The sequence below is a fragment of the Pteropus vampyrus genome, unplaced genomic scaffold, assembly GCF_000151845.1.
Source record: "Pteropus vampyrus isolate Shadow unplaced genomic scaffold, Pvam_2.0 Scaffold254, whole genome shotgun sequence".
NCBI lineage: Eukaryota > Metazoa > Chordata > Mammalia > Chiroptera > Pteropodidae > Pteropus > Pteropus vampyrus.
This window is the reverse complement of record NW_011889035.1, coordinates 1314296-1338741: the sequence shown is the minus strand read 5'-3', so window position 1 is coordinate 1338741 and position 24446 is coordinate 1314296. Positions and strand designations below refer to the sequence as shown.

The 24446-nt window shown below is 46.3% G+C and overlaps 1 protein-coding gene across 1 annotated transcript in view; it reads left to right on the top strand.

The window, feature by feature from the left end:
* Positions 1-18301, top strand: part of AMOTL1 (angiomotin like 1) — a 95604-nt gene extending 77303 nt beyond the window's left edge. Inside the window, exons 9-13 of the mRNA XM_023520261.1 lie at positions 3067-3257; positions 7326-7451; positions 8092-8318; positions 11133-11396; positions 12351-18301. Coding sequence (XP_023376029.1) covers positions 3067-3257; positions 7326-7451; positions 8092-8318; positions 11133-11396; positions 12351-12457 — 915 coding nt within the window. The 3' untranslated portion in view covers positions 12458-18301. The remainder of the gene's footprint in view (positions 1-3066; positions 3258-7325; positions 7452-8091; positions 8319-11132; positions 11397-12350) is intronic.
* The last annotated feature ends 6145 nt before the right edge of the window (positions 18302-24446 follow it).

The window sequence follows — 24446 nt, the reverse complement described above, 5'->3', positions numbered from 1 at the left end:
TCCACCTAAAAACCTTGAGATTCTAACTAGTTGTATGTGGTAGTTACTGTAAAGTGTGGCCAAACTCCTGCCTGGAGCTTGTGGACTAGTGTGGTGAGCACAGCCCTACTGGCCCTCAGCAGGCCTGACGAGTCCACTCTAGTCCACTCTAGAGCATGGGGTCACCTGAGAAACTCAGCCTTTCTGGGAAAGGTATCCGGGGGTCTCTCTGATCGGCTTCCTCCTCATTCACTCTTCTGCAGCTCGTGCTCTTACCTGCCCCGGACGTGGCCAGCCCAGACCTCACCCTGTTCCTCATCCCTGTGTCACCAAGGCATTTATCTTATCCCTTTAGAAAGTATGCTGAGGTCAAACTATAACAAAGCTCCTGGTCATCTCCCCCACTTCCTCAACAAAACCACTTCCCACAGGGAGTTATTCCACAGGGACCATTGAGAGAGTAGCTTAGAGTACTTACTAAATCAACACCCCACACAAGGGTTCTGCCCTTAGACTGGTGCCAGGACACAGCCGAACTTCTCCACTCTCATCCTTAACAGCACAGAGCCCCCAAGTGACCCCCAGTTATTCCCGCGAGGTGCCCTGGAACCTTCCAGAAAGTGGGTAGACTGGAGGTGAGCAGAGTGGCATGGAACTGGAGTCGAATCCTGCTTGCTCTTCCTACTAGAAAAGTGAACTTGGGTAAGCCAGCTTTCTGAGCCTCAACTTCCTTGTCTCTAAATTGGGGTTGATAAATTATACTTACCTTGTACTTGTAATTACAGATAAGAAAATCTGCACAAAGTTCTTAGTACATAGTGCCTGGCACTTAGCAATTGGTTAAGGAAGAATAACTATCATTGCTGTTCTTATTATCATCATTACCTTCAGAGTCATTTAAAGGCTTAAGGCATCCTTGGGACCTTCCCCCAAATTCCTCCCTTACTCCAACTTTTCTATTCCACTGAAAAAGTGACAGAAATGTGGCCGATTGAGAAGGAGGTGGTTGGAGATAGTTCAGGACACAAGGACTAGCAAGAAAGAACAACACCTTCCAGTGAACATGTTCTTGTCAGTATAAATAATCTTCCTCTACCTTGGGAGCTGAAGGACTTAAGTCTCATTAGAAGCTGGGAGATGCGAAAGAGAAATAAAAGTAAGAGAGAAGGAAATTAACATTTTTAAGAACTCACAATTTTATCTTTCCTCAAAATAATTTTCACATCTTACCTCCATAGTTCTCCTGTGGGGTAGAAGAAAGAAGGAGGGATCTTCTTGAAGAGGAAAATGAGACAGACACAGGGCGGTCAGCCCAAGGTCATTAGCTAATTAGGACATCCCTCTTGGGTAAACATATTTAGGGCGAGGATTTTATCTGTATTGTTCCCCGTGGTTTCTCCCCAGCACATGGTATGTGCTCAGTAAATATTCGTTGGCCAGCTTGTATGGACAGCAGAAGCAGGCCTGCCTGACCCTCAGTCTGTTTTTCTAACCAGCATACTTATCTGTTAGACCATGTATGTTTGAATGTTGAAAGTCATGCATTTATTTAATAACTTAATGACCTGAATTAGGTGCTCTATGAAAAGTTGTCATGATCTCATGTGAGGTCAAGAAGATTCTGCAAAAATTAGCCTGTCGAGATGGCAAAATAAGGATTTAGGTAGAAACTAACCAGCATAGATCACAGTTTAGTGAGGCTGTGAAATCTTTTTCTTGGAAAGTTTCTGAGAACAGGGGAGCTTCTCATCTGGATGGACTGGTTTATTTGTCCTCCTGCCTGAGGCCGGGTGCCTGGGCAGAGAGGGCAGGGGTGGTCAGTGACTTCCTGTATAGGTTGATGAGGACAAGTTCATGCCTTCCACTTTATTCTTGTTTAAATGTTGGTGACTGGCAACACCTAGAATAATTTGAATTTGTAGCTTTAAACAGTTGAATAGAGACATATGGTTTACAAAAGCCCACGGGCCCATTTGATTTTGGGGGGGATAGGATTTGATTCCATCAGGGCAGCTGAGATGCCCAGCTGTTGCTCTAGGTAATTTTTGTGGTTCAAGGTAAAGCATTCAGGTACCTCCTACCTTGCAGCCAGCTCTGCATTTAAAATTTGTGATCATTGGGAAAACATGAGGAGAATGAGTGTCCCAGGATGTAGAATAGCTGGGATGAAATCATTCTCCCCTGAAGCCAGAACCTCCTCAAAACCCTATCATCCTCCAATCATGCTGTTTAGAGGATATAGTATACCTGAGTTCAAAGGAAAAAAAAAAATTTTTTTCATGTGCATATCCTCAGTTTCTAAGCAGTTCAGTTAACATAACCGATTTTTCCTATCTTACAGACACAGATGAAAAGACAGGGCTGAGAAATGAGCTTGACTTGCATGAGAGGATTTCTGGTAGCACTTTACCTTGTTTAGCCCTTCAAATGCTTTCCTACGTATTATCTTATTTGATTCTCAGGCTTCTAAGCAGGGCAGGTATTAATTTCTCTGTTTCCCAGATGAGAGCATAGCGGCCGGGAGAGCATCCCTGTTAGGGCATCTCGCTCCCACTGCCTTGGCCTTTACATGATACCTCCCAGACTCAAGTGAAACAAACAACTGGAATCACTTCCTTGGAGGCTGGAGGAAGTGCCTAAGACTTAGTTCCTGTTGTTGCTTTTGCTTTAAATTAACTGCAGGACATTGGACAAGCCACTTCTTATCATGCAGAGCTGTATGACCAGACAGATTCATGTTGGAATCCTTACCCTACTACTGATGAGCTTAGAGACATTGAACAGTTCATTTAACCTCTCAGAAGCTTAGTTTTCTCATCTGCAAAATTGGGATGATAATGTCTGTTTCATGGAGTTCCATGAGAATTAAGCGAGACAGAGGAATTTGGTAGCATGGCGTTAGGATGCACTGAGTTTGGTCACCCATCCTGCGCAGGGAGCAAGCACGTGATGATAATGTGTGTGGATGTGCTGAGGATCTTGGTGAACCAGGTGTTCTCCATGTGGGGAACAACGCAGACATGGTTTATGTGGTTTACTTCATAGCCCCGTTTCAGCGTCAAGCTGTTATTCCTTCTGCTTCTCCAGAAACATGGAAACGGCTCACCAGCCAGCATGCCAGAATACAGTGCCCCAGCCCTCATGGAACTTGTACGGGAGAAAGAGGAGCGCATCCTAGCCCTGGAGGCCGACATGACCAAGTGGGAGCAGAAGTATCTGGAGGAAAGCACCATCCGACACTTTGCCATGAATGCCGCAGCCACTGCCGCAGCCGAGAGGTGAGACCAGCAGAGAGTCCAACGGTGGGGATCCGTCCAGTAATGTAAAGTACATCTGCACAGAGGAATATGTGTGGTCTTCAAGAATGACGTTGTGAAAGTTTATTTTATGCTCCTTTTCAACAGTGGGTATGTGTCATGGGCCAGACAAGGAGATTTAATCTTCATAACAGCCCTGAGAGGCAGAACTATTATTATCCTCATTTTGCAGCTGAAGAAATGAGGCTTAGTAAGGTGCAGTGGTTTATTCCAAATCACACCGGTAGCAAGTGATGGGACCACATGTCCAAGTGAGATTTGTCTGACTTAAAGCCTGATTTTGCTTGGCTTAAAATTGTTTTCTGCTGTTGTCAGTTATTACCTCTGTTGCTTTCTTTCTCTTTTGTAGGCGCACAGTCTATTCTTCCTTTAAAAATTAACTCAAAATGCTCAGTCATTTCCAAAATAATTCTGTGAAGCTATGCTCTTGTCTGAGAAAGTAGGTGGTTCCCCTTGACTGCCAGAGCTCGCCTGCACACATGACTGCTGCACTGAATTGCGTGGTGGTGCATTCTACCAGTCAGGTCTCTCGCTGCCTCCCCCACTCCACCCCCCACCGATTTTGCTTTTTGCCCATAAGTTATATTGGGCATTTAATTCAGAGTTGTTTGGAATTCACTAAAATTTAGGGTCAGTGTATTTGGAGATCCTCAAATTTCAAAGGAGCATCTATAAAATTGGACGGAGTAAGGACTATTGTCGTACCATTTGAGATAGTAAGACCTGAACCAAGCGAGATAAATAAACACTAAAGATGCACCCCAATCTTATCAATCCCATGTTTCCTTGAAAGAGGAAGAGAGGGCCTGTTGGTGGGGGGTGGCAGGAGCATACTTTATAAGTCGTTGATGGGCTCTCATGTTCATTAGTCCAGCGCAGAACTGCTAGCAGTATGCCCACATGTTCCTTCCAGAAACTTGGAGAGAGAGCAGTGCCACCCATGCAGGAAGATGCCTCCACTGGGTGCCGCAGCACACTCACACCTAGAGAGACCTGCAGACTCGTGTGAGATGATTTTTTAGTGCCACCCACAGTAGTCCATGTGAGCGAGCCCTCGGGAGTGGGAATAGACATTTGAGACGTGCACTGTGTGGTGAAGCGCCAGCGTCATGATGTGAGGGCCGGAGGAAGTCGCAGCCTCCAGTTCAGTCCTTGCGCTCTATGGGTGAGAGCAGTGAAGCTCTTAGAAACATTTCTTACATAATTGAAATATTTTTATTTTCAGCTTTTTTTTTTTTTTTTTTTTTTTGGTAAGGAAGAGAACAAACTATCATAAAATTACAGAGGGATTTGGCCTTCTTTGCCAGATTTGGTCTAATGCATAGCTGTCAGTGATGCCCTGGGAATTGTCTTTCTCCTGATTTTTAATGGAGAGAACAGTGCATAGGGAGGCAGGGTGCCAATATTTAAGGCTTCTCCCGCTATCGCCAACTACAGGCGTGTGAGTCTGCGAAAGCCTTTCTGAGTGTCACTTACTTCGTTCAAATATTACCTGTTTTCTGAAATGGAAAATGTAACTTTTGGCCTGTTACAAGGAGGGAGCCAGACCCTATTCCACTAGCTGAGGACACTAAAGTCCCAGAGGCAGTGTGAACACATTACTTTGGAAGCATGACATGGGGACCTTTGTGTGTCATTGTCTCAGCTCTTATTGATTTATCAGATTGGATGCATGTTTGGGATCCAGGGCCCTGAGAGAACAAATGGATCTGGAATGTAAAATCAGAAGTAGGGAGAATAAACAGGTCTGAAGCATAAGTCCCTGTGGTGGGCACAGGAGTGGGACGGTGGGGACCTAAGTAGAACCAGACAGCCCAGCCTCATGCGTCATCCTTCATGCAAGGGGAAATGTCTGTTGCCCTCAAAATAGTCCCGTGAGATTTCCCCAGCGCCGTTGTTCTCTGCCCTGTTTGGAGTCCTGGATGGACGGACGGATGGTTGGATGGAAGGAACGAGGCCCTTTCCACTACTCTTCCCCGCCCCTCACCCTTCTTTACTTCATCGTGTATTTATTAAGCATCTAATAATTCTGTGGGAAACTACCCTCCCCCTTACTGATCACTCCTTCCCATAGTCTTGAGAAAAATCAGATTTTTAGCTCCAATTTTAATGTTCTTTTCAAAGAAAACCTCTGTAATTTCAGGATTGCTTTTCTGTTGACAGAAAGAGAGAAAAGGAAAATGAAGAATTTTTTGAGAAAGGTCAAAATTCTGAGCTCTTGTCTAGATGCTAAATGGCTTTATATGAATTGGTAAAAGTGATTATTTCTGGCCATTAGTTTTGTGTCTTTTCAGCCACTGCTGTGCACTTCACATTTATAAGCAATGATTTTCAAATAGAAAATTATTTTTTTATACCAACTGATTTTGCCATCTCGGTTCACTTTGGCACCATTGATCAGAATTTTAAGAGGTTGGGCCTTTTTTTATGGTTTTGAAACTTTGTGCACGTTTCAAAGCAATGTAATATTTTTTTTAGAGTCTTGTGTGTTTACCTCCTAAGTTGTTTTTATCTAATTGTGCCTGCTGTCTTTACTTGGCAGTGTAAACGTGGATTTTTAAATTTGTTTATGGCTCTGAGTGAATTCTCCAAAAGTAAATCTGTTGAAAATGTTTCTCCAGCCACTAATTCCTGAATTAATGATTTTTGTACACCATAGGGTGAATTTATAGTTTTGTCATCATGTTTAAAGCATTTTGCTTGTTTTTTACATTATTTGGCTGTATTATTTATTTTCAGCCATAATCTGCACGTAGGCCGCATTCTCTCGTGTGACTACTTTGTTGGTTTATTTTATCTATGTGCATCTTTGCCAAGGCCTTCATAAAAACACAGGAAACTTCGGAAGCGTAGAGTGGTGGTTAGGGACATGGACGTTGGAGTCATAGATATCCGGATTTGAATCTGTTTCCACCTTAACTAACTGGGTGTTCTTGCAGAGTCACCTAACCCATTTGTTCATCTGCAAAATGACAATAATAATACCTACTGCACAAGTTTCTGTGAGAACTAAATGAGATACTATGTATAACGTGCTTTACCCAGTCCCCAGCAGGAAGGAAATGCTTGTTCATTGGTAGCTGTTGTTAAAAGAGATGAAAGAAGAGGCTCATTTTTTCTAGTGTTCTAGAAAAGAGCTGTAAGATTTTAAATATGATTATAGCATTGGAATATGAAGCTAAAGAGATGCAGACTATTTGGCCAGATTATTTCCTATTAATTTAGTGCCCACTGATCAGAGACATTGCGCTTTTCAGTTTAAGATATACTTAAGTCACTTGGATGGCGCAGTTATCTTATTTGTACCAATCATCATTAATTAGGACTGATTGAATGGCGAAAGCCGGTGGCAGAAATAGTTTTCTTTGACCAGTTGTTTTCAGTCAGACATGCTTCCAGCTCCCTCTGTCTGTCTTTCCCTCACTCTGCCCCCTGGACTGGACTGCAAGGACATGGTGTGTGTCTTCATCTCTCTGTCCTGCTACCCAGTTTGGCTGTCACACTGAGTGGGCCTAAATCCTCTGCAGGGACCCCTAAAACAAGAAGTGAAGGATATTTCAGCTTGAGCCTCTCTGTTCAAGAGAGCTGGTGTCAAGTATTTACTAAGTCTCCATTTTACTGTAAAATACTGAAATAGCTACTATGCAGGTAAGAAATAGAAACAAAACCTTAGCTCTGAATGAAAAAAGCAGAAAGGATAAGTAGGTATCAGTCCAAGTATAGAGACATAGAGACGCTAACATGTGATAATAGTATCCTTACGTCAGTAGGTATACTGTATCCATGTTCATAGCATGCCACAGAGCTTGATATACAATGTCGTCAGTAGAAGGGGCAGGGAATTGTTATTTTGGATTGTATTTTGTTTCCTTTAGATGGTCTTAATTCTATCAAGTCAAGAGAGAGAATGGGCCAAAACTTAGAGGAAAAGTGGCCGAAGGAGTATATGGGGAGGTATTTTTAGTTCGGTGCCCTCGGATGCCTCCCATGAGCATTTGCATCATTCTCTGGTGTGTCCTCTGTTGCCAGGGACACCACGATCATCAACCACTCGAGGAATGGCAGCTACGGCGAGAGCTCGCTGGAGGCCCACATCTGGCAGGAGGAGGAGGAGGTGGTGCAGGCCACCAGGAGGTGTCAGGACATGGAGTACACGTAAGGGACAGCCGTGTGTGTGGCTGTGAGGCCAGGCTCCACTCTATTCACTCACCTCAAGGCCCCAGTGACCAACGTTCGTGCTCACACTCCAGACCCTTTCTGTTCTGAACAGCCGATAGGCTCAGCAAGTTATTGTCCAAGTTGTGGAAAGAACTCAAGTGTTTTGAGATTCTCATTTTTGGCTATCAGGGAGAAAAATTATCCTCTCCCAGAAAAGCATCTTTTAATTTTTTTTTCACACAAAATGGGGAAATTGATTTTAGTGGAAAGCTCGCCCTGTGTGAGGCTTCAGAGTTGCTGTGCTTCCTGCTGCTCTCCGGCCCCCACAGCCAGCCGGGGATCCTAGACCCTCTGAGCTGAGCACGCCATGATCCAGGGGTCCTTGCTGGGAGGCCACAACTATATGTCCTCAGGTTCCCAGGAAGTCCTCAGAGGCCAGAGAAGGTCCACCCTTTTGATTTACTACAAAAGATCCATCTTACACAATTGGCAGATTGGAAACGTTGAAGACTTAACTACACTTAACTCTTCATCCTGAATTATAAATCAAGTGCCTGGGGCAGCCTGAGAGAAACGTTTCAAGTTTGCTAGCCAGATGGCTCCTGGTTATGATTGTTTTATTTCGTTTGTTACGCAGCATTAAGAACCTCCACGCCAAAATCATAGAGAAGGATGCCATGATCAAGGTCCTCCAGCAGCGGTCCCGTAAAGATGCCGGGAAGACAGACTCCTCGAGCCTGCGGCCCGCCCGCTCCGTCCCGTCCATTGCTGCGGCCACCGGCACACACTCCCGCCAGACCTCTCTCACCAGCAGCCAGTTAGCCGAGGAGAAGAAGGAAGAGAGGACCTGGAAGGGGAGCATAGGTGAGCCCCGCACCTCCTTCAAGGTCAGAGTCGGGAAGGCGAGAGCTACACAGACGTTAAGAGGCAATGTCATCTGGTGGAAAGGGTCCTGACGCTTTTGAGGTATCTGGCTCTGCCACTCATGGGACACAGAAATGTCACTGAATATCTCCAAGTCTCTGTGAAATGGGAAGGGTAATCAATCATACTTTGGTTGTGGAAGTTAAATGAGATGTGTGGGAGCAAAGGCTAGACCACCAGAGTAGCTATTAGCCATGGACTGAACCACAGAATTATCATTTATTGTTAGAAGTCGAATGACCCTCTACAACATAAAATGTTCTGATGCGAAAAGCCCAGTCAGGCCTCAGAACTCGGCTCTGTCCCAGACCAGTTATAAGACTGCTCCACCTCTGCTTCTGTGCCTAGAAAAGCAGGGTAGTGTCTGCCCTGTTATCACATGGGGCCACGGTGAGGGCAAAATGAGATAACGGGGAGAAAGCACTTTGGAAGAAGTACTCTTGAGCATGAGAGGTTGGTGGTGGTGGTTCTCGTATTATTTTTGCACAGGCAGAATTTTGAGGAGGATTCCACGGATGTGGTCTTCGCCACGAATGGGCTTCCTGGGGCGAGGGCCAGCCGGTTGATGGGGCTAGCCGAGTCTGGAGAGGGAGTAGGCAGCACTCCCAGACACACGTCCTCCACTCTCTTTCCCTGCACTCTGGCAGCTCCAGGAGTCTGGCCCTCCTTTGATGCACTTCCCCGGTCAGCGTGTGTTTTGTTTATCTGTGGAGCCGAGAGCCAGTTTTTGTCAGCACAGAACCCCAGAGGAGCCTGGCCGCTTTGTGCCAAATGGGATGAGAGCTTCCAGCATGAACCTGAGTGGAGGGGATCAAAGGGGCCCAGCCAGAATCCCTGTTTGAAGTTCCTCCACGGGTTGCTTCAGCAGCCCCTGCCCTCCAAGGAAATGGACTTCAAAGGGGACGTGTGTGGACAGCAGCTGGGATCATCAAAGACCCTCCCAAGGACACTTAACTCACCGCCCCAGTTAGAGAGCCTGGGAGGCAACACTCAGGCCTGATTAAAGAAGTCTGAAATGTGCTCAGGCTCATCCATGACATCCAGCCAGGCAGGCTTTTCTCTGGGGTCTATGCCGGTATCCTCTAGCGTTTGGCACATCTACGCCAGGCCTGGGAGCCTGAGGACCTGGTCTGCAGGAAGAAATGCTGTGTTCTGCACGTTGTCATTATAATTGTCATCCACATGTCACAGAAACAGAGAGGGACTCTCTGAGGGGCCAGGCAGACACACATTCACGGGCCACTGCGTGGTTCCCAAAATGTTTCCATAGTTAGTCTCTTGCCTGATGGGCTCTGAGGAAGTAGAGGTGACAGTGTATACCTTCCTCGTGGCTCAGGGGCTCCCAGGTGAGATGATTGGCTAGTGATTTAGTTTCACAAGAACATCCTTGTCAGGCTGCAGAGTTTTGACAGGCAGCTGATTGAATGGGAAGAACACAGATTGGACTTAAAATTAGGCACGTCTGGGTTCAAATCCCATTTCTGCCGCTTTTTAACTATGAGATGTTAATTTCTCTGAGCTTCCTTTTGCTTTTCTGTAAAACAGAGGATAACAACAGAACCTGTCTCATAGGACTGTTGTGAAATATAGAGTGAGATGATGTGTGTGAAGCATCTAGCCGAAGACCCTGGCTACTCAAAGTGGTCCGTGGACCAACAGCATGGGCATCCTCTGGGAGCTTGTTAGAGAAGCAGCATCTCAGGCCCTGCCCACTTAATCGAATCTCCATTTTAACTAAGTAACTGATAGGCACATTACATTTGAGAAGCACTGCCGTGGACAAACTGAATTGCTCTGTGTTGAGTTATTAATGGGCACCTTGCAGCCCTGGTAAGGGTACTTTATGAATTGCTGACTAGTTGAGTATACATACATGAACACGAATAGTTGATTGTGCTGACCACATTTTCTATAGGCTTGTTTTCTGGGGTGCTGGCACTTTTCTGATCTTGTGCCATATTTCACTATTAAAAATTTAAAAAGTTGCTCTCCTGTCCAGCTCTGCAGGAAGACATTGAGGAAAAGGGGCAGCACTGTCCATCATGCCTCCCTTTCCCTAGCCAGCACGCCCTCCCTTCCAACAGCCTGTCTGCTCGAGGTGGAGTGGAGGAATCCAGCTAGTTTCCTGCTCCTTGAGGCCAGGGTTCTTGACTGCAGGGATCTCTTTTGAGAAGATGCACAACTCATGGGCATCTGACCTGGAAGTGTGCTTGTTTTTGAGCCTGGGCCTGCAGGAGACTCTCCAGTACCAATGCGGGGTAGAATTGTGGGCCATTCAGAAGCACAGTAGGCCCATGGGACCATGTCTGGGACCTGGGAAGCATCTAGTTTTTCATGAGCACACAGCCATGCTCAGGGCCAGCCCTCCCAGGCCATGTTAGGTAAAGCAAGCTTCAACTCTAGAAAGCCTAGCAGAAATGCCCCCACCCCTTGACACTGGCTATTGGGCACCTCTTACCACCCTGAGAATAATTTTATCCTACTATTTATCATATTATATTGTAACCAATTTACTTGAAAACTCTTCCTCCCCTCAAAAAATAAAGGAGGGGACTAGGTCTTTTTTTAATTTCTTCAGTGCTTGTCGTTTTATCAGGCACATAATAAGTGCTTAGGAAAGTATTTGGTGAATGAATGAATCAATGAACGAATTAAATGATCTTCAGTCAAGAAGGGAAAGATCTTTAAGACCAGGGGGTTTTGTTTGTTTTGTTTTAAAGAATGGCATTGAGAAAGCTGTTTTTCTGCCCTCAGGGCTGCTGCTGGGGAAGGAACACCATGAACACGCTTCCACCCCCGTGCTGCCCACCCCACCTGCCGCAGCATTGTCCTCGACAGGGACCAGCAGCGCCCACGCGAAGACGGGCAGCAAGGACAGCAGCACCCAGACGGACAAGAGCACTGAACTCTTCTGGCCCAACATGGCCTCCCTGCCCAACCGCGGGAGGCTGAGCGCAACCCCTTCTAACAGCCCGGTCCTGAAACACCCAGCCGCCAAGGGGACTGCAGAGAAGCTGGGTAAGAGGTTCCTACCTCCTTTTACATTGTGGGGTAACTGTAGGGCTCTCTGGCCTGAGAGAGGAAGCCTGGTGTCGAGCAGGGGAGGGATCAGGAGCCCTAATCAGCTCTCACTTTATGGTATCTTGGGTTTTTTAAATGATTATGATTACCCTAATGCACTTAGGCCACATGGGCTCTTATGGGAATAAAACATGTGTAGATACGCCTAATTCATTACCATTTAAAGGAATACACAACTGGAGCGTGCCTGTGAATGTATGCTTTTTACCAGGCCCGTCCCCAGAAGGAGCGGAAATAGGTACTCCGAGGAATGTTGCAGAGCTGGCACCAGGTGCATCAGAGGCATGAAGTACATAGATGGGGCCTTCAAGGTGCCTGCTCAGCAAGGGTTTGGGGTCTGGAGCACCTCCTGACCAAAGGAGAAGGCAGAGGAGGGGAACTTCTGGCATGGCACTCAGACCAACACTGATGAGTCACTTTAAAACAATTGTAGAGGTCAGTCAGTGTGGGAGGGGCGAGCTTTCAATGAGCCCAGAAGCATCCAGGGGAAGAGGGCACTTGACTTTGTCAGGGAGTGAGCCTTAGTCATGGGCACGACCCTCTTCAGGAGTTCTTCTGAGGAGGTGGGGGCCTAAGTTAACAATTTTCGCCAAAGGGGCTCTTTATTTACATCCTATAAAAATAGACAAGTATACAGCATTGTTGGGGTTTTTTGTTTTTTGTTTTTTTTTTTTTTTTTTTTTTTAGAGATTTAATTTCTGGAATGAACCTTTCCAAGGAAGGCAGGGGAAGTAAAGTACCTGGCTCCACCAAGGGCCGGGATATGTGGCCTTCCCTACATATACAAATGGTCAGTGGTGGTACTTGACATAGTTTTATTTTAGAGAGAGCCGATAAGACCCGTGCCCCTCTTGAGGAACAGGCTGCCAATGTTACCCTTCTGTTTGGCAGAGAATTCTTCTGGCCACGGGAAGTCACCTGACCACAAAGGCCGAGTCAGCAGCTTGCTCCACAAGCCTGAGTTCCCCGACGGGGAGATGATGGAAGTTCTCATTTAATGCTGGCATCCCTGTTGAATTTCGTGACGGGACATGGACAAATGAGGAACATGTCAAAGAGAGAGAAGAAAGATCAAGAAGGTTGTGGTTGGAAAATCAAGGATGATTTGAACTGATAAAGATTTCAGATTAATAAGAACACTTTTTATATATGTTTAAAAAGAAAAAACAGGAGACCTACATGAGTGAAGATGAAGAGAAGGTTATGGATTTTTATTGCATATGGTGGAAGAGAGACGATGCATGTAGGTTTGGAACAAAGAAGAAATAGGAAATGGAATTTTTCATTGTACAGAAAATGTATCTCATGGGGAGGGTCCGTGTACACCCATTCTCTGATTATAAACCAGATAAACCTGAACGTGGATCTTCTTTGGAATACTCCTATTCCCCTTGCCTCTTAGTATCTTTTGTTTAAGCAGAACCTCCTAGAATCTTGGAGAGCCCATCCGGGCATAATGTAATATCCTGTGCCATCCATGGGGTGTCCTGTGAAGGTCTGAGAAGAAATGACCAGGGGCAACAGGCAATTTAAAACGTGGTCCTCATCTAGTTACCTGCTTGGTTTGGGTTTTCAGGAGATTTGGGGACTTCTTAGCTTCTGTGGACTCAGCAGTATTTTCTAAACAGGATGGGGGCATTTTGATCTTGGCGCTCATCCTCCTTAACTTCTCTGACTTCATTTCTGTCTCTGCTTCATTTTCTTTACTCTTTTTTTCCTTCATTTTTTTCCCCCCTTTTTAATTAAGATATGGCAGGGTAGGTCTGGGATTTATTGGAGCAGTATCTGAACTGTCACCATTCCTGCTGTGTTTAATAGTGACCAGTGGGACAAAACCATAGGCTGGCTTCCTGGCTGATTCTTCCACCTTCAAGTAGTTGGGCTGCAGCTATTAATTCTGTTCTGACTTTGACAAGGCAGAAGGTCCATGGTCAGTGTGACACCTTGCATTAAGATGATAGCCCTGGCTTTTTCCTCTCATGCACGGAGCTTGGTATTTCCACCGTTTCTCCGTTGGGGTCAGACCTTCAGGACTGCACTCCAGGAAACGAATGACACTTGGCATGATGGCATCCAGAACCTCACCAGGCACCTTGTACACTTTCTAGTGTTTGTGGCTCTGAAGCACATTCCTCACCCTTCCCATCCCTCGCTGCTGACGAGCACGTAGGTTCCCGTGACTGTCAGCTCGTGTGTTAACACATCGGTTTTCCTCGGTTTTCCTCTGTCATGAGCTTGCTCTGTGACCTTACAGGCCAGTTTATATACAGTGTGGTCAGGTTTTTGTAGGTTTCAGTTTGGGGCAAGTTGTTCAAAGTAAGATGGAAATACCATGTTAAAGAGCCCGGAGTGAGCGAGGAGTGGGTCCCTTTATCCCTGTGTGTGACAGTTCACGTCTAACTCCTGAGACACGGCTTTCTTTATAAATCTAGGATGTGCTGGATCAGAAAAGAGGAGAAGCTGACCAGGCCATCAGATGTTCTTACAGGGCCCTGATGTTTTTCTCCCTCCAGGCCAACTGGATGCATGTCATTCCAGGTCACTTTCTTTGTGCTTAAATGTGGGGTGGGGGTGGGAAGTTCTAGGTCTGAGACTTTCAGGTCCCACCCAAATGAAACCCTGAAGACAACACTGCTCAGGAAATCTTGCTTAGGTAGTTTATTTGACGTTGGTCTTTGGAGTTTAAGTTGGGTGGAGTTATAGCCTCCCCAGCTTGAGGAGACAGAAGGATGGCAGAGATGTCAGCTAGAGAAGGGGAGGGAGGAAACCAATGGCTTTGCCCAGAGGGGCCTCAGAGCTGTCCAGCCTGACAGTAAGCAGGAACTGACTCTTCTGGGCTCTGCTCTGCGGTGGGCACTGAGCTTTGTGCTTCATGCTTGTCACCTTTCAGTCCCAGGTTAAGCGTCACTGAGCATTGTGCAGCCTGGGAAACTGAAGCAGCTCCAGGGGCCAAGGAGCCCGCTGAATGCCCTAGGGTGTGGGGGAGAGCACAGAGGTTCCATTAGTGAGGAAAGGGTTGATATGGATGCTGGTGTGGATGGGGTGGAGGGTCTCATCCCAATCTCTGTTCCCATCACTTTTTATGGGGGTGATGAGAGTCAATAGATGGCAGCCAGCTCTCAAGGACATCTGACCCCTGCTGAGGATGTACCAGGAAGACAAGAAAGTGTCTAGAGATAAGAGAGCAAGTCACCTCTGCCAGCACCCCACCTGCCGCCTGCCCTTCCCCCTGCTTACATCTGGGCCACCCCAAACTTGGGCTGCCTTCCCTAGAATTGGGTGAGAGAGAACCACAGTCTGGTTTTGCCCAGACCTCGTCTTCAGCATACCTCGCTGGCACACTCCAGCAACAGGCTGGCACACACTCATCGGTCCCCTGAATTGCCAGGCATAGCGTCAGAATGCAAGCACAGGCATCACCATGTTTCAGTTGTGCTGTGGTCTTTGTCAATCTTTTTTCTTCTAACCTGCTATGACTCTTCCATAAGAAAAGGGATCTACAGCTTTAAAAAGTCTTCTTTATGGGACATTTCCTGCCAAGCCAGGGCCCCTGACACTTTACATCTTCATAGCTTTTTAAAGCCTTGCTTATATGTAGGAGAGAGGGATGGCCAAGGCTGAGCACCCAGTGTGCGTTCTGAGTGGTTTACAATGTATTATCTCGTTTAATTTTCAGAAAGATAATTCTAGCTCATTTTTCAGTGCTGACTGTATGTGAGCACTGTAGAAAGTACCTTTTAATAAGAGTCCTCAAGCCACCTAGGAGCAGGGGCAAGTTTATCATCCTTATTTCACAGGAGGAAACAGGCTCAGGGAGGTTAAGTCCCCTCCCAAAGCCTTGCAGCCAGGAGAAGCTGGGATCTGAACCACGGGTTTGAAGACGAGCTGGGCCTTCATCACAGGCTGGACTGCCTCCGACACAGGAATAACAACTGTCTCTTGGTGTCACGCCTTGGCCTGCTCTATCCCCATCTCCGATGTGTGTGCACACGCATGTGCGCACACAGCTGCCCCAGTCTTGGGAACTAAGAATTAGGACTACAGCCCAGAATTCCTAGATTTGTTCATAAACACCAGGCATAGATGGAGATCTCTGTGTTCTATAATAAGCAGGGCTACAAAATCCATTTAAAGAAATACTTGCACATTGTCCAGAGGCCTGGACTTCTGCAGAATGTCCCAATGGTGTCTTAATTATGGAACTTGCAGGTCCTATCTCAGTGCGAAGGGTAAAGGCTGTAGCTTTGTGTGAAGACGTGCCAGAGTAATTCTGCTTCCTCTTAGAATGTGTCATCTGGCAGCTTCTGCATGCTGTCCAGGGTTTATTATATAGACTAGGTAGTATTGCTGGATTCTGGCAACTAATTTCAGAGCAGATACAGAACCTTTCCTTAGCATTTTCTTTTCTCAGCCTTTCTTCTGCTTCCCAGAGATTGGTAGCCAGTGATGGCATTGAGTCCACCCTGTTCCAGCAGGGTGGAACACTGGACAGGGCTGCCACGTCCCATCCAGGGCTCTGGTTGGAGGGCAGAGAGTGATGGGCCTTTTTCCTTCAGTCCTGCCGGGCTTGCTCATTGGAGCTCGTGAGAATTTGACTGCGCAGGGCTCAGGTTGGATATCGAGATAGTTGCTCCAAAAGAGTTCTGAACTTGAAACAGGGAATTCATTGGTTCTGTTGTTCAGGGAAGAGGCTGTCAGGATGCCCCCTGCAGAGCAGCTGGTCCTGTTTGTTCTCTCCTGGGTTTGCCCTCAGCCACCTGTATCCTCATGATGCAGTGGCTGAAGCACCTTTATGCTCCGTGTTGGTGGAATGAGAAGTTCTCCTTGTCCAGCAGCTTCTGAGTCTAGAGACTGACATGAAGACAGATGTCACTCCTGGGTTCCCAGGAGGAGTGAAGAATAGATTAGGGGTTTAAAAGGCTTCGAGGCAGAGAGCTCACACTTACACACGGGGAGCTATGCTGGGCAAAGAGGTGTGTTTTCCAAAACCAAAGTCCCGCTACCTGTCTGCATTGGCGCCAGTGGAGTGTGTGTCTGTGCTCCGAATGACCTTGCCTCCTAAGCAAAGGACAACGGTCTTGGTAAGCAGGAGCCCGTGAATGTCCTTAAATGGTAATGGCCTTAGGTACCAGAGAACATCCAGCCCACAGTTGGCTTCTTCACGTCCCCAAACCTGAAGCGGCCATGGCATATGATTTATAAATGTTGGGTTTCTTTTCTTTTTTCTTGTTAATTAATCTCTGCGTTTAAAATGTCTTCATTCGATGTGAGGATTGTTTAATGGGTTTGCCTCTGATGTGTGGCTCCTTGAGAGATGGGCAGAGTAATTAAGAAGTTACCGGAAGCTGATCAGCTGGGAGCATGTAAAGGTCAGCATTTCCGTAAGTGGATTTCTTCTGGAACTAATGGGCGATTTTTTTTCTCCTCCTTTTAAGTAATATATCCTTCTCTCATTTAGTAATTTAATGGTATATAAAGACGTGTGTCTATGTATGTGCATATATGTGAGGTGTGACTATAAGGCTGTGTGTCAAGTTTCCTTTCTTAATATCCAGAAGATCTAAGTGTTTCATCTCACCCCATCTTCCTTAAAAGGTAACCCTTTGAGAGACTGTACTGATCACTGAAGTGCTACCCAAATAGAAACATTTTGCAAATGCCTCTGTTGGAATGGCCTTTGGGGTCTAGTAGTTTCCTTTGATTATTCTTAGAGATGAGAAATCTTCATCCTTTGAGGATGGAATTAAATTTGGAAGTAACCCAAGTCATTGACTCAGTTGGATAAGTAAAGACACGTGATTAAAGTAAGTCACACCATTTTAGCTTAAAAAAAAAAAAAGAACCCTAAGATGTTCCTTGGAATGAGTCTTTGAAAACCTAGAGCCTCTCGAAGAGGCTGCTTCGAAGGAGGACATTCGTCGTTAGTACGTGGAACTTCTAGTGAATTTGTTTTTAAAAATCTGTTCTCTTGCCATGCCTTGTATGTGTTCACATCTCTGTGCACACACAGATGTAGGTGCGTATTCATTAGTATAAAACTCCAGTAGGTACCTTGTAAAGCCGTGTTATATTTAGTGCATGTTATTGTCATGTTATGCTCTGACTGAGGTGTTTATCATGAAACTTTGCTTCTTTACAGAATTAAAATATTGTTCTCAATATAATGAAGTACATATACAGCATTTTCTTGTATCAGATCCTGAAGTTTTGATGCCCAGTGGTGTGTTTACATGTGCTTTTGCCTAGGATTCTGTTCACTTATAGATACCTGTAAGTATTTATTACAAAACAAAATATAAGCAAATTTATATCCACAGTGGTTCTCTTTGAATTAAGGTGTTTCTCCCTTCTGCGGAGGGACAACAGCGGAACCTCCTTCTCAACGAGGCACGTACAGAATATGTGGAATTCTGCGAAACAAGGGCGGGCGCCTGCACTCACCTCAGCCAAAGTTAGGACAGCCCTCATGTCACCGCTCCCTGCGCCTGCCCTGTGTGTGTCGTTGTGCTTTGTGGCAGCGTGCTGTGTGCTCTCCCGTGGACTCGGGGCTAACATTTTGGCATCTTCATCTTGCTGGTCTGTATTGAAGGGGGTTGTACAGAGCTGCACAGCCGGGTGGGTCTGCGTAGAGAGTGGGGGGAGTCCAAGAACGTGGTGTGTCCCCCACAGCAAATACCGACACTGTTAGTCAGCCAAAGATTTTCCTATTCTTTGCTGCTTAAACTTGTGCCTTAATATTGTATATAATAAATGGATAATAGCTCTTCTTTCCCTTACGCTTGCTCTTTTCATTCCCAAAGAACTGATGTACTGGGCACTCAATAAATGTTTGTTGAAATTCATTTCATTGTATGGCTCGGAGGCGGCCCCACTTGCTGTTTTTCATCCCGGGGCATCTGGTGCCCCCCTCATGGGCGTCGCTCGCACCAACACATGCTCTTGATTCCAAGAAGGAAATGAGTCATGCAGACCATTGGAGTTTGCCGTCTACCCACTCCTGGCTCCTCCAGACAAATAAGGCAAAAGGAAATGCAAGGAGGCTGGGCCCAGGGAGACAGTGTCACTTTGATCTCATCTGCGTGTCCTCTTTTGGGGTTCCTGGGTTCAGAGCCTGCCGGTAACCACTGTCACATTAACCCAAGCAGCATGGGTCCAGAGTTGGGGCTGGAGTCAGACATGGCTCTGCAGCCTGGGATGGACATGGGCAATGTAGCTGCCTTGTTAGTGTCTTGGTGTCACAGGAAGGGAGGTGCTTTGGCAGAAAGGGGTCAAATGAAAAAAAAAAATATCACATGGTCAAATTCAAGTGGGAGCTTCTTGACTGAAGCAGCAGAACAGTAAAGCCTGTGAAAGCCCCCAAGTAAAAGCTCCTTTCAAAGAAACTGACCTCCCAAGGGGACGCCGTTGGGGAGGAGGAAGTGCCCTCTGTTTGTTCTCTGGTAGTGCCTCTCAGTGGAAGTCTGTCATCTCACTGACCCCTGGGCCTAGCAGGGGAAGAGCTTCCCAAGTGTGAGCTCAGAGAGAGAGTAACGACCTCTAGTGCCCCAGTAATGGCTGATGTGATTATATGCATCATGTCCTTTAGTCCTCACAACAGCCTATTCCTCCCCACTTTAAAGACAAGGAAACAGGCTCAAACAACTTCGGGCAAGTAATGTGCGAAAGATGGCAAAGCAGTATTTGAACTCAGGTCTGCCTGACGCAGAGCCTGTCCACTTGCAGTGGAAGGTGGATAGGTACTGAGAAGCAGCAAAGCTCGAGCTCCTATCTGCTTGGGTTTCTCCCTGCCCTGCCTTCTACCCAGAAGACCTCTCTGCAGTGACCCCCAGATCTCTGCAGACATGCAGGTGTGACTCATGCAGCTCCCACCCTCCAACTCCCTTGACTGCTCTGGGAAGACAGCTGGAGGACCTCATTGCCTGTAGGGCTCAGCTGAAGACCCTTCTGAGCTGGTGTCTGCTTCTGCCATCTCTCTGCGCTGACCCAGTGCTCTCCGTTTGTGTGAGGCACCTCCGAGCTCTGGCCTTTCTCGTGGCTTCTTATACACCACAGGAGAGAAATCTGCGCACCCTCAGCCATTCTGTGTAGTTCTTCCAAGTGGTAATCACACGAGTTGTACCCTGAAGGAATGCTGGCCTCTGTCCTGGGGTCCTGGGCTGGGACCTCGGTGAACTACAGAGGGTAACCGTGCCTTTTAGATCGCCTAGGCTCTTCTTATCAGGAGTTAGGTCCCCAGTGAGGAATGAATTGAAGCTCTGCAATTCTTTTCTTAAAAAAATAAAAAGTTCTGTGACGATGAAATAAAAGGAGATTTCTGTCATCAAAGAACTGCTGTTTTACTGTTTCTCTCCCCCTTTTTGATCAAGCATGACCGTGTGTTTCTGATGTGCTTCCTTTACTGTCCCTGTCCCTGGCAGGCAGACGGCGATACCATGTCCAGTTGAGCCTGCGTGCTCTGGAGCAGTCTGTCACCCTCAAAACTTCCCGTACGGAGCCCAGGAGGAGGCTCTGCCCATCTGGTGTGTATTTCTGTCAAAGGGTAGCTCTTCCCAGGGTCTTGGTGTAAATACAGAGAATATAGGTCTCACAGCCTACATTGTTGGTAATTTGGAGTAAAATAATGTGAATCATAGTCATATTGCTGGAAACTAATAATACATAACTTTGCATCTGGACTGGTCTCACCCTCTGACTGTTGGCGAGGGGGGACGACCTAACATTCGTCGAGGTGGCTTTGTGATATTACTTCCCTGTCACAACCCCTGTGGTGGGCATCGTCATAAATCTTCACCCCTGAGTTCCATGTGAGGAAACAGGCTCACGAGAAGTGTGGTGCACACTTGGGCTGCACTGTCCAACCCAGGCCTGCTCATTTTTAGGTCCCTGTCTTCTCCATGTATGCTATCGTGGCCTCTGACTTTTCGTTTTTATTTGTAATGGCTTGTTTACTTGGTTTTGTTTTCAATAGTTCTAAAGAGATTTGATAGGCACGTGGCTAATTTTTTTAAAAAAGTAATTTTGACGCTCTTTTTGGAAACATGTTATTTCCAGCGGAAGGCCTATACCGGATGGACAAACTGGATCGAAGCCTCTGGTCCATTTGTAAGATACAGAGTTAATGCAGAGCGGCTTGACTGTTTAATAACAGGGTACACCTGGTGGGCAGCGTGGACAGAAGGGACCCAAAGGCAGACACCGTCTCAGGATCCACTCTCAGGCTCTCAGGCTGCAGTCCCGCTCTTGTTTTCCCTTAGACGTATCCTGAGACCACAGGGCTCACGGTTCAGAGATGCCGAGGGTAAAACAGAAGGGTCTTTGTTTTTTAATCAGATGAAGTTCTTGATTGTATCTGATGGACGTCAATATGTGGGTTTCCCAGTCACTTGAAACATGGCCCCAGTCCAAACCTAGTGCCTTCCCTACCACACTCACTGCTCTGCTAGCCACGCCATCCTCTGGCCACCTCTGCTAGGAACCCAAATCATCTTGGGCTCCTCCCTGCCCCTCCCTCTTGGCTAGCCATTCACCTGTTCCTGTCCTCTCCACCTTCCCACATTGTTTCCATACTTTCATTCTCTCCATCCTCACAGTTCAGGACCTCATCTCATCTTGGACAGTTGCAGTAGCCTCCTGCCTTCCATCTTACCTGACTCCATCCTTGGCACAGACACCAGAGAAGCGAGAGTAATGACTGACATTTATTTATTGTCGTTACGCTCCCAACACTCGTGTGACCCTCTCATATATTAGGACATTGAATTCTTACAATCTCTCTGATGCCAGCAATATTATTATATCACCATTTGACTGATGGAGAAACTAAGAGGAAGAGAAGTTAAAGTCTCTTGCCCAAAATTCTAGAGCCTGCGTGGCAGGCTGGGATCTGAACCCAGGCTGACTGCTCTAGGCCATACTATTCCCCACTCTAGAGCTTGTCTGATCACATCAACCCCCCGAGGGAATCGAACAAACAGAAGAATCATATCTCCCTATGGCCTTCAGGATAAAATTCAAACTGCTAATAAGGCACTCGTGCCCCATGCAATCTGACCTCGGCAGATCGTCCCGCTGGTTTCTCTCCATTCCCCCGTCCACCCTGCCCTCGAGTTGCTCTGGAACCACCACTCTGCCCTGAATCTGCTCTGCATTTCCATTTCGACCTCTGCCCACTTGGTCCTTTGTCTTGGCGTGCCCTCTTGTCTGTCTCTCCAGGTCTATTCATTCTTTAAGAAGAGGGTCAAATGTCACTTTCGTCAGGGAGGACTTCCAGACCACCAGGGTCAAAATTAATTGCCCATCTTCCATTATTAGATGAGTCACCTTGAGAAAGTCGCCTCACTGCTAAATTTCTCATTTGTGAGATGCCACTGAGCAGGTGCTGTGTCTATTTCTTCATGAATGTGAACCAGGCACCTAGCATGTGCGTGACACACCGTAAGTGCTGGAGTATTTGATGACTGAATGAGTCAATCCTAAGGATTTAATAGAGAGTAGTTATAGTGCACCTGCACATAGTAAGCCCTCCACCAGTGACAGCCCTTGGCATCATGGCATTTATCCCTGCCCTTGCCAGGAGGCATCCTAGTACAGTGAACTACACACGTATCTGTCAGCTCATCTGTATGGGGGAGGAACCGTATCCTGTATCCGGAGTAGATGCTCATTAAAATTTGAGCTAAATGTGAATCATTCCAAGCTTCTTATTACATGTTCAGTGACTATTTTCTAGGAAACTAAAGTAAAATCTTATTTTAAAATTATGCAAGTAATACACATTGTTATAAAAGCAATCAAATGATACTGAAGTGTACAAAATAGAAGCCACTCCCTCCCCCAAATCTCTATTAGTAACCACTGTTAACAGTTGTTAACAACCAAATAAGTAAATAGATGTGTGTGGATGCATATTAATTTTAAAAAATGAGATCATGCCGTTTCACACAATTTGCTTTTCTCTCTCGACAGTAGATCCAAGGCGGATTTCTCTACCAGCATATATGGATGTATCTTATTACCTTCGTGGCTGCACAGCGTCCTGTGTGTGGAAGACGGGGAGTCTATTAAAATCCATGCTCCTTTGCTGCCACCCAGCTCCCCCCAGCGTACCCCCAACAGCAAAGAGAGTCCTGAGAACATGGGGAACCTGGGGAGATGTTCGATTTTTCTGCTCAGAGGCCAAAGTTTGCAATCTGCTTCAGGCTTGCCCAAGCGCTGTCCCCAAGCTCTGCCAGTGCATCATAACATTTCCAGTTGCCTGTCCAAGCACAAATCGGTGATTAATGTCATGATAATGTTGGGATCCCAAGGACTGGACAGTGCCTTGGCCCCAGCTGATGGCTCAGGCCCAGCCTGGACTGGCCTGCACTGCGTCTACCCAGAAAACCTGTCAGCTCTCTGTCTGAGGGGTTCATTTTCCATCCAACGTCCTAGCCTTTGGCCTAGAGAAGAGCACATTTTCCTGGTATAATCCAACTCGACACTAGCCCCAGTCTGACTTTGTCTAGACTGTCGATGGCATCGATCCTGCGCTTGTCTTCAGCACTTCCATTTTGCAGAGTGTCCATCAGATTTTTACAAATATGAAGCTTTAAGAATAGCCTGTACACAGAAGCCCAGTTTGTGATTTACTTATCAAGTTACTACTAAAAATTAATTATGTGCCCAGCATATTTCAGATCCTGGACGGAAGCCAGAGGGTACAGAGTGCTCTGACAATTCCTGTCCTGAAGGAAGGGGAGGAGGAACTGAGGTGAACTCACCACCTACTGTGTGCCAAGCATTTTACATCAATCACCGCATTCAGTCCTTAGGACAGCAAGTGCAGGGAGATTTGGAAAGGTTAAGCAAATGTCCCAAGGTCTACACTTAATCCAAGTAAGTGGCAGGGTGGGATTTGAGCCTAAGCTTCGGTGACTAAAAGTCAAGATTTTCTCACTATATCATGCAGCCTCAGTGTTTAAATCTAATTGGGGTCACAAGACAAGTACAATTTGTTCCTTGCTCATCCTCATTGGGGCATGTGCACCAGGGCCCCTGGACAGATCCATTAAGATCCTCCCACTTTCGGCACTGGCAGAGAATTTGGTTGATGGTGCCCAGATATGTGCTACAGTCCCCGGCCCCAAGGTGACTGTGTGGACATCCTACCCCAGTGCCAGCAGACATAGGCTCCACCAAAGTTTGCATGGGTCAGTCTCACAGTTAGGACACTCTTAGAGAGCCCAGACTAAATCTCCCCTTCTGCTATCTCTAACAGCTCCACTCCCACTAGTAGGGGTCATCTGCTGTCCCGCCCCAGCCTTCCCTCTACAAAGGAGCCAGTGGAGTTTCATGACCTCCTTTCTTGCTGGCCTATTTACTCTTTCGATATAATTTTACCTGGAAGAAAGGTAGTTGGAGGCAGTAAGTATATTTTTTTAAAAATTTAAATGTCAATAATTAAATTTTTATTTTAATTTGTGTTTTAGTTTAAATCTTTAGATGTCAATCAAGAATAGAAGAGAAGAGAATAGTAGTATAATAGAATATACAATAGTTTATATCTTAGCAAATAAAAAACCCCCTTCCCATTTTTTCCCTCTGTTGCATCACATTCCTCTTTGCCACCGAATTCAAATTCATTCTTGGGCACATGCCACAGCTTGCCAGGCATGTGCAACGAATGTCATACATCAGTTATAAACAGGAGGTAAGAGACAGCAAATGCAAAGACAGCCACTGCTCAAGCTGTATGTGCCTGTCAGTCAAGACCATCCCAGTGTCATGGAGGAGATGATGAAAGCCCACTGTGTTAGGGCTTCCGGTAACAAACAAACGAGACACCGCCACCCGCATCTGTTTTCTGTAGAGTAATACTAGGCATTCGATGAGTGGCAAATAAATTTGAAATCTCTACTTAACGTCTCTCAGCCTGTGAAAATGCCTTTTTTTCTCACAAGCCTAAGTATGGCCTTTATACTATTAATGCTACCTAGGGACAGTACCATG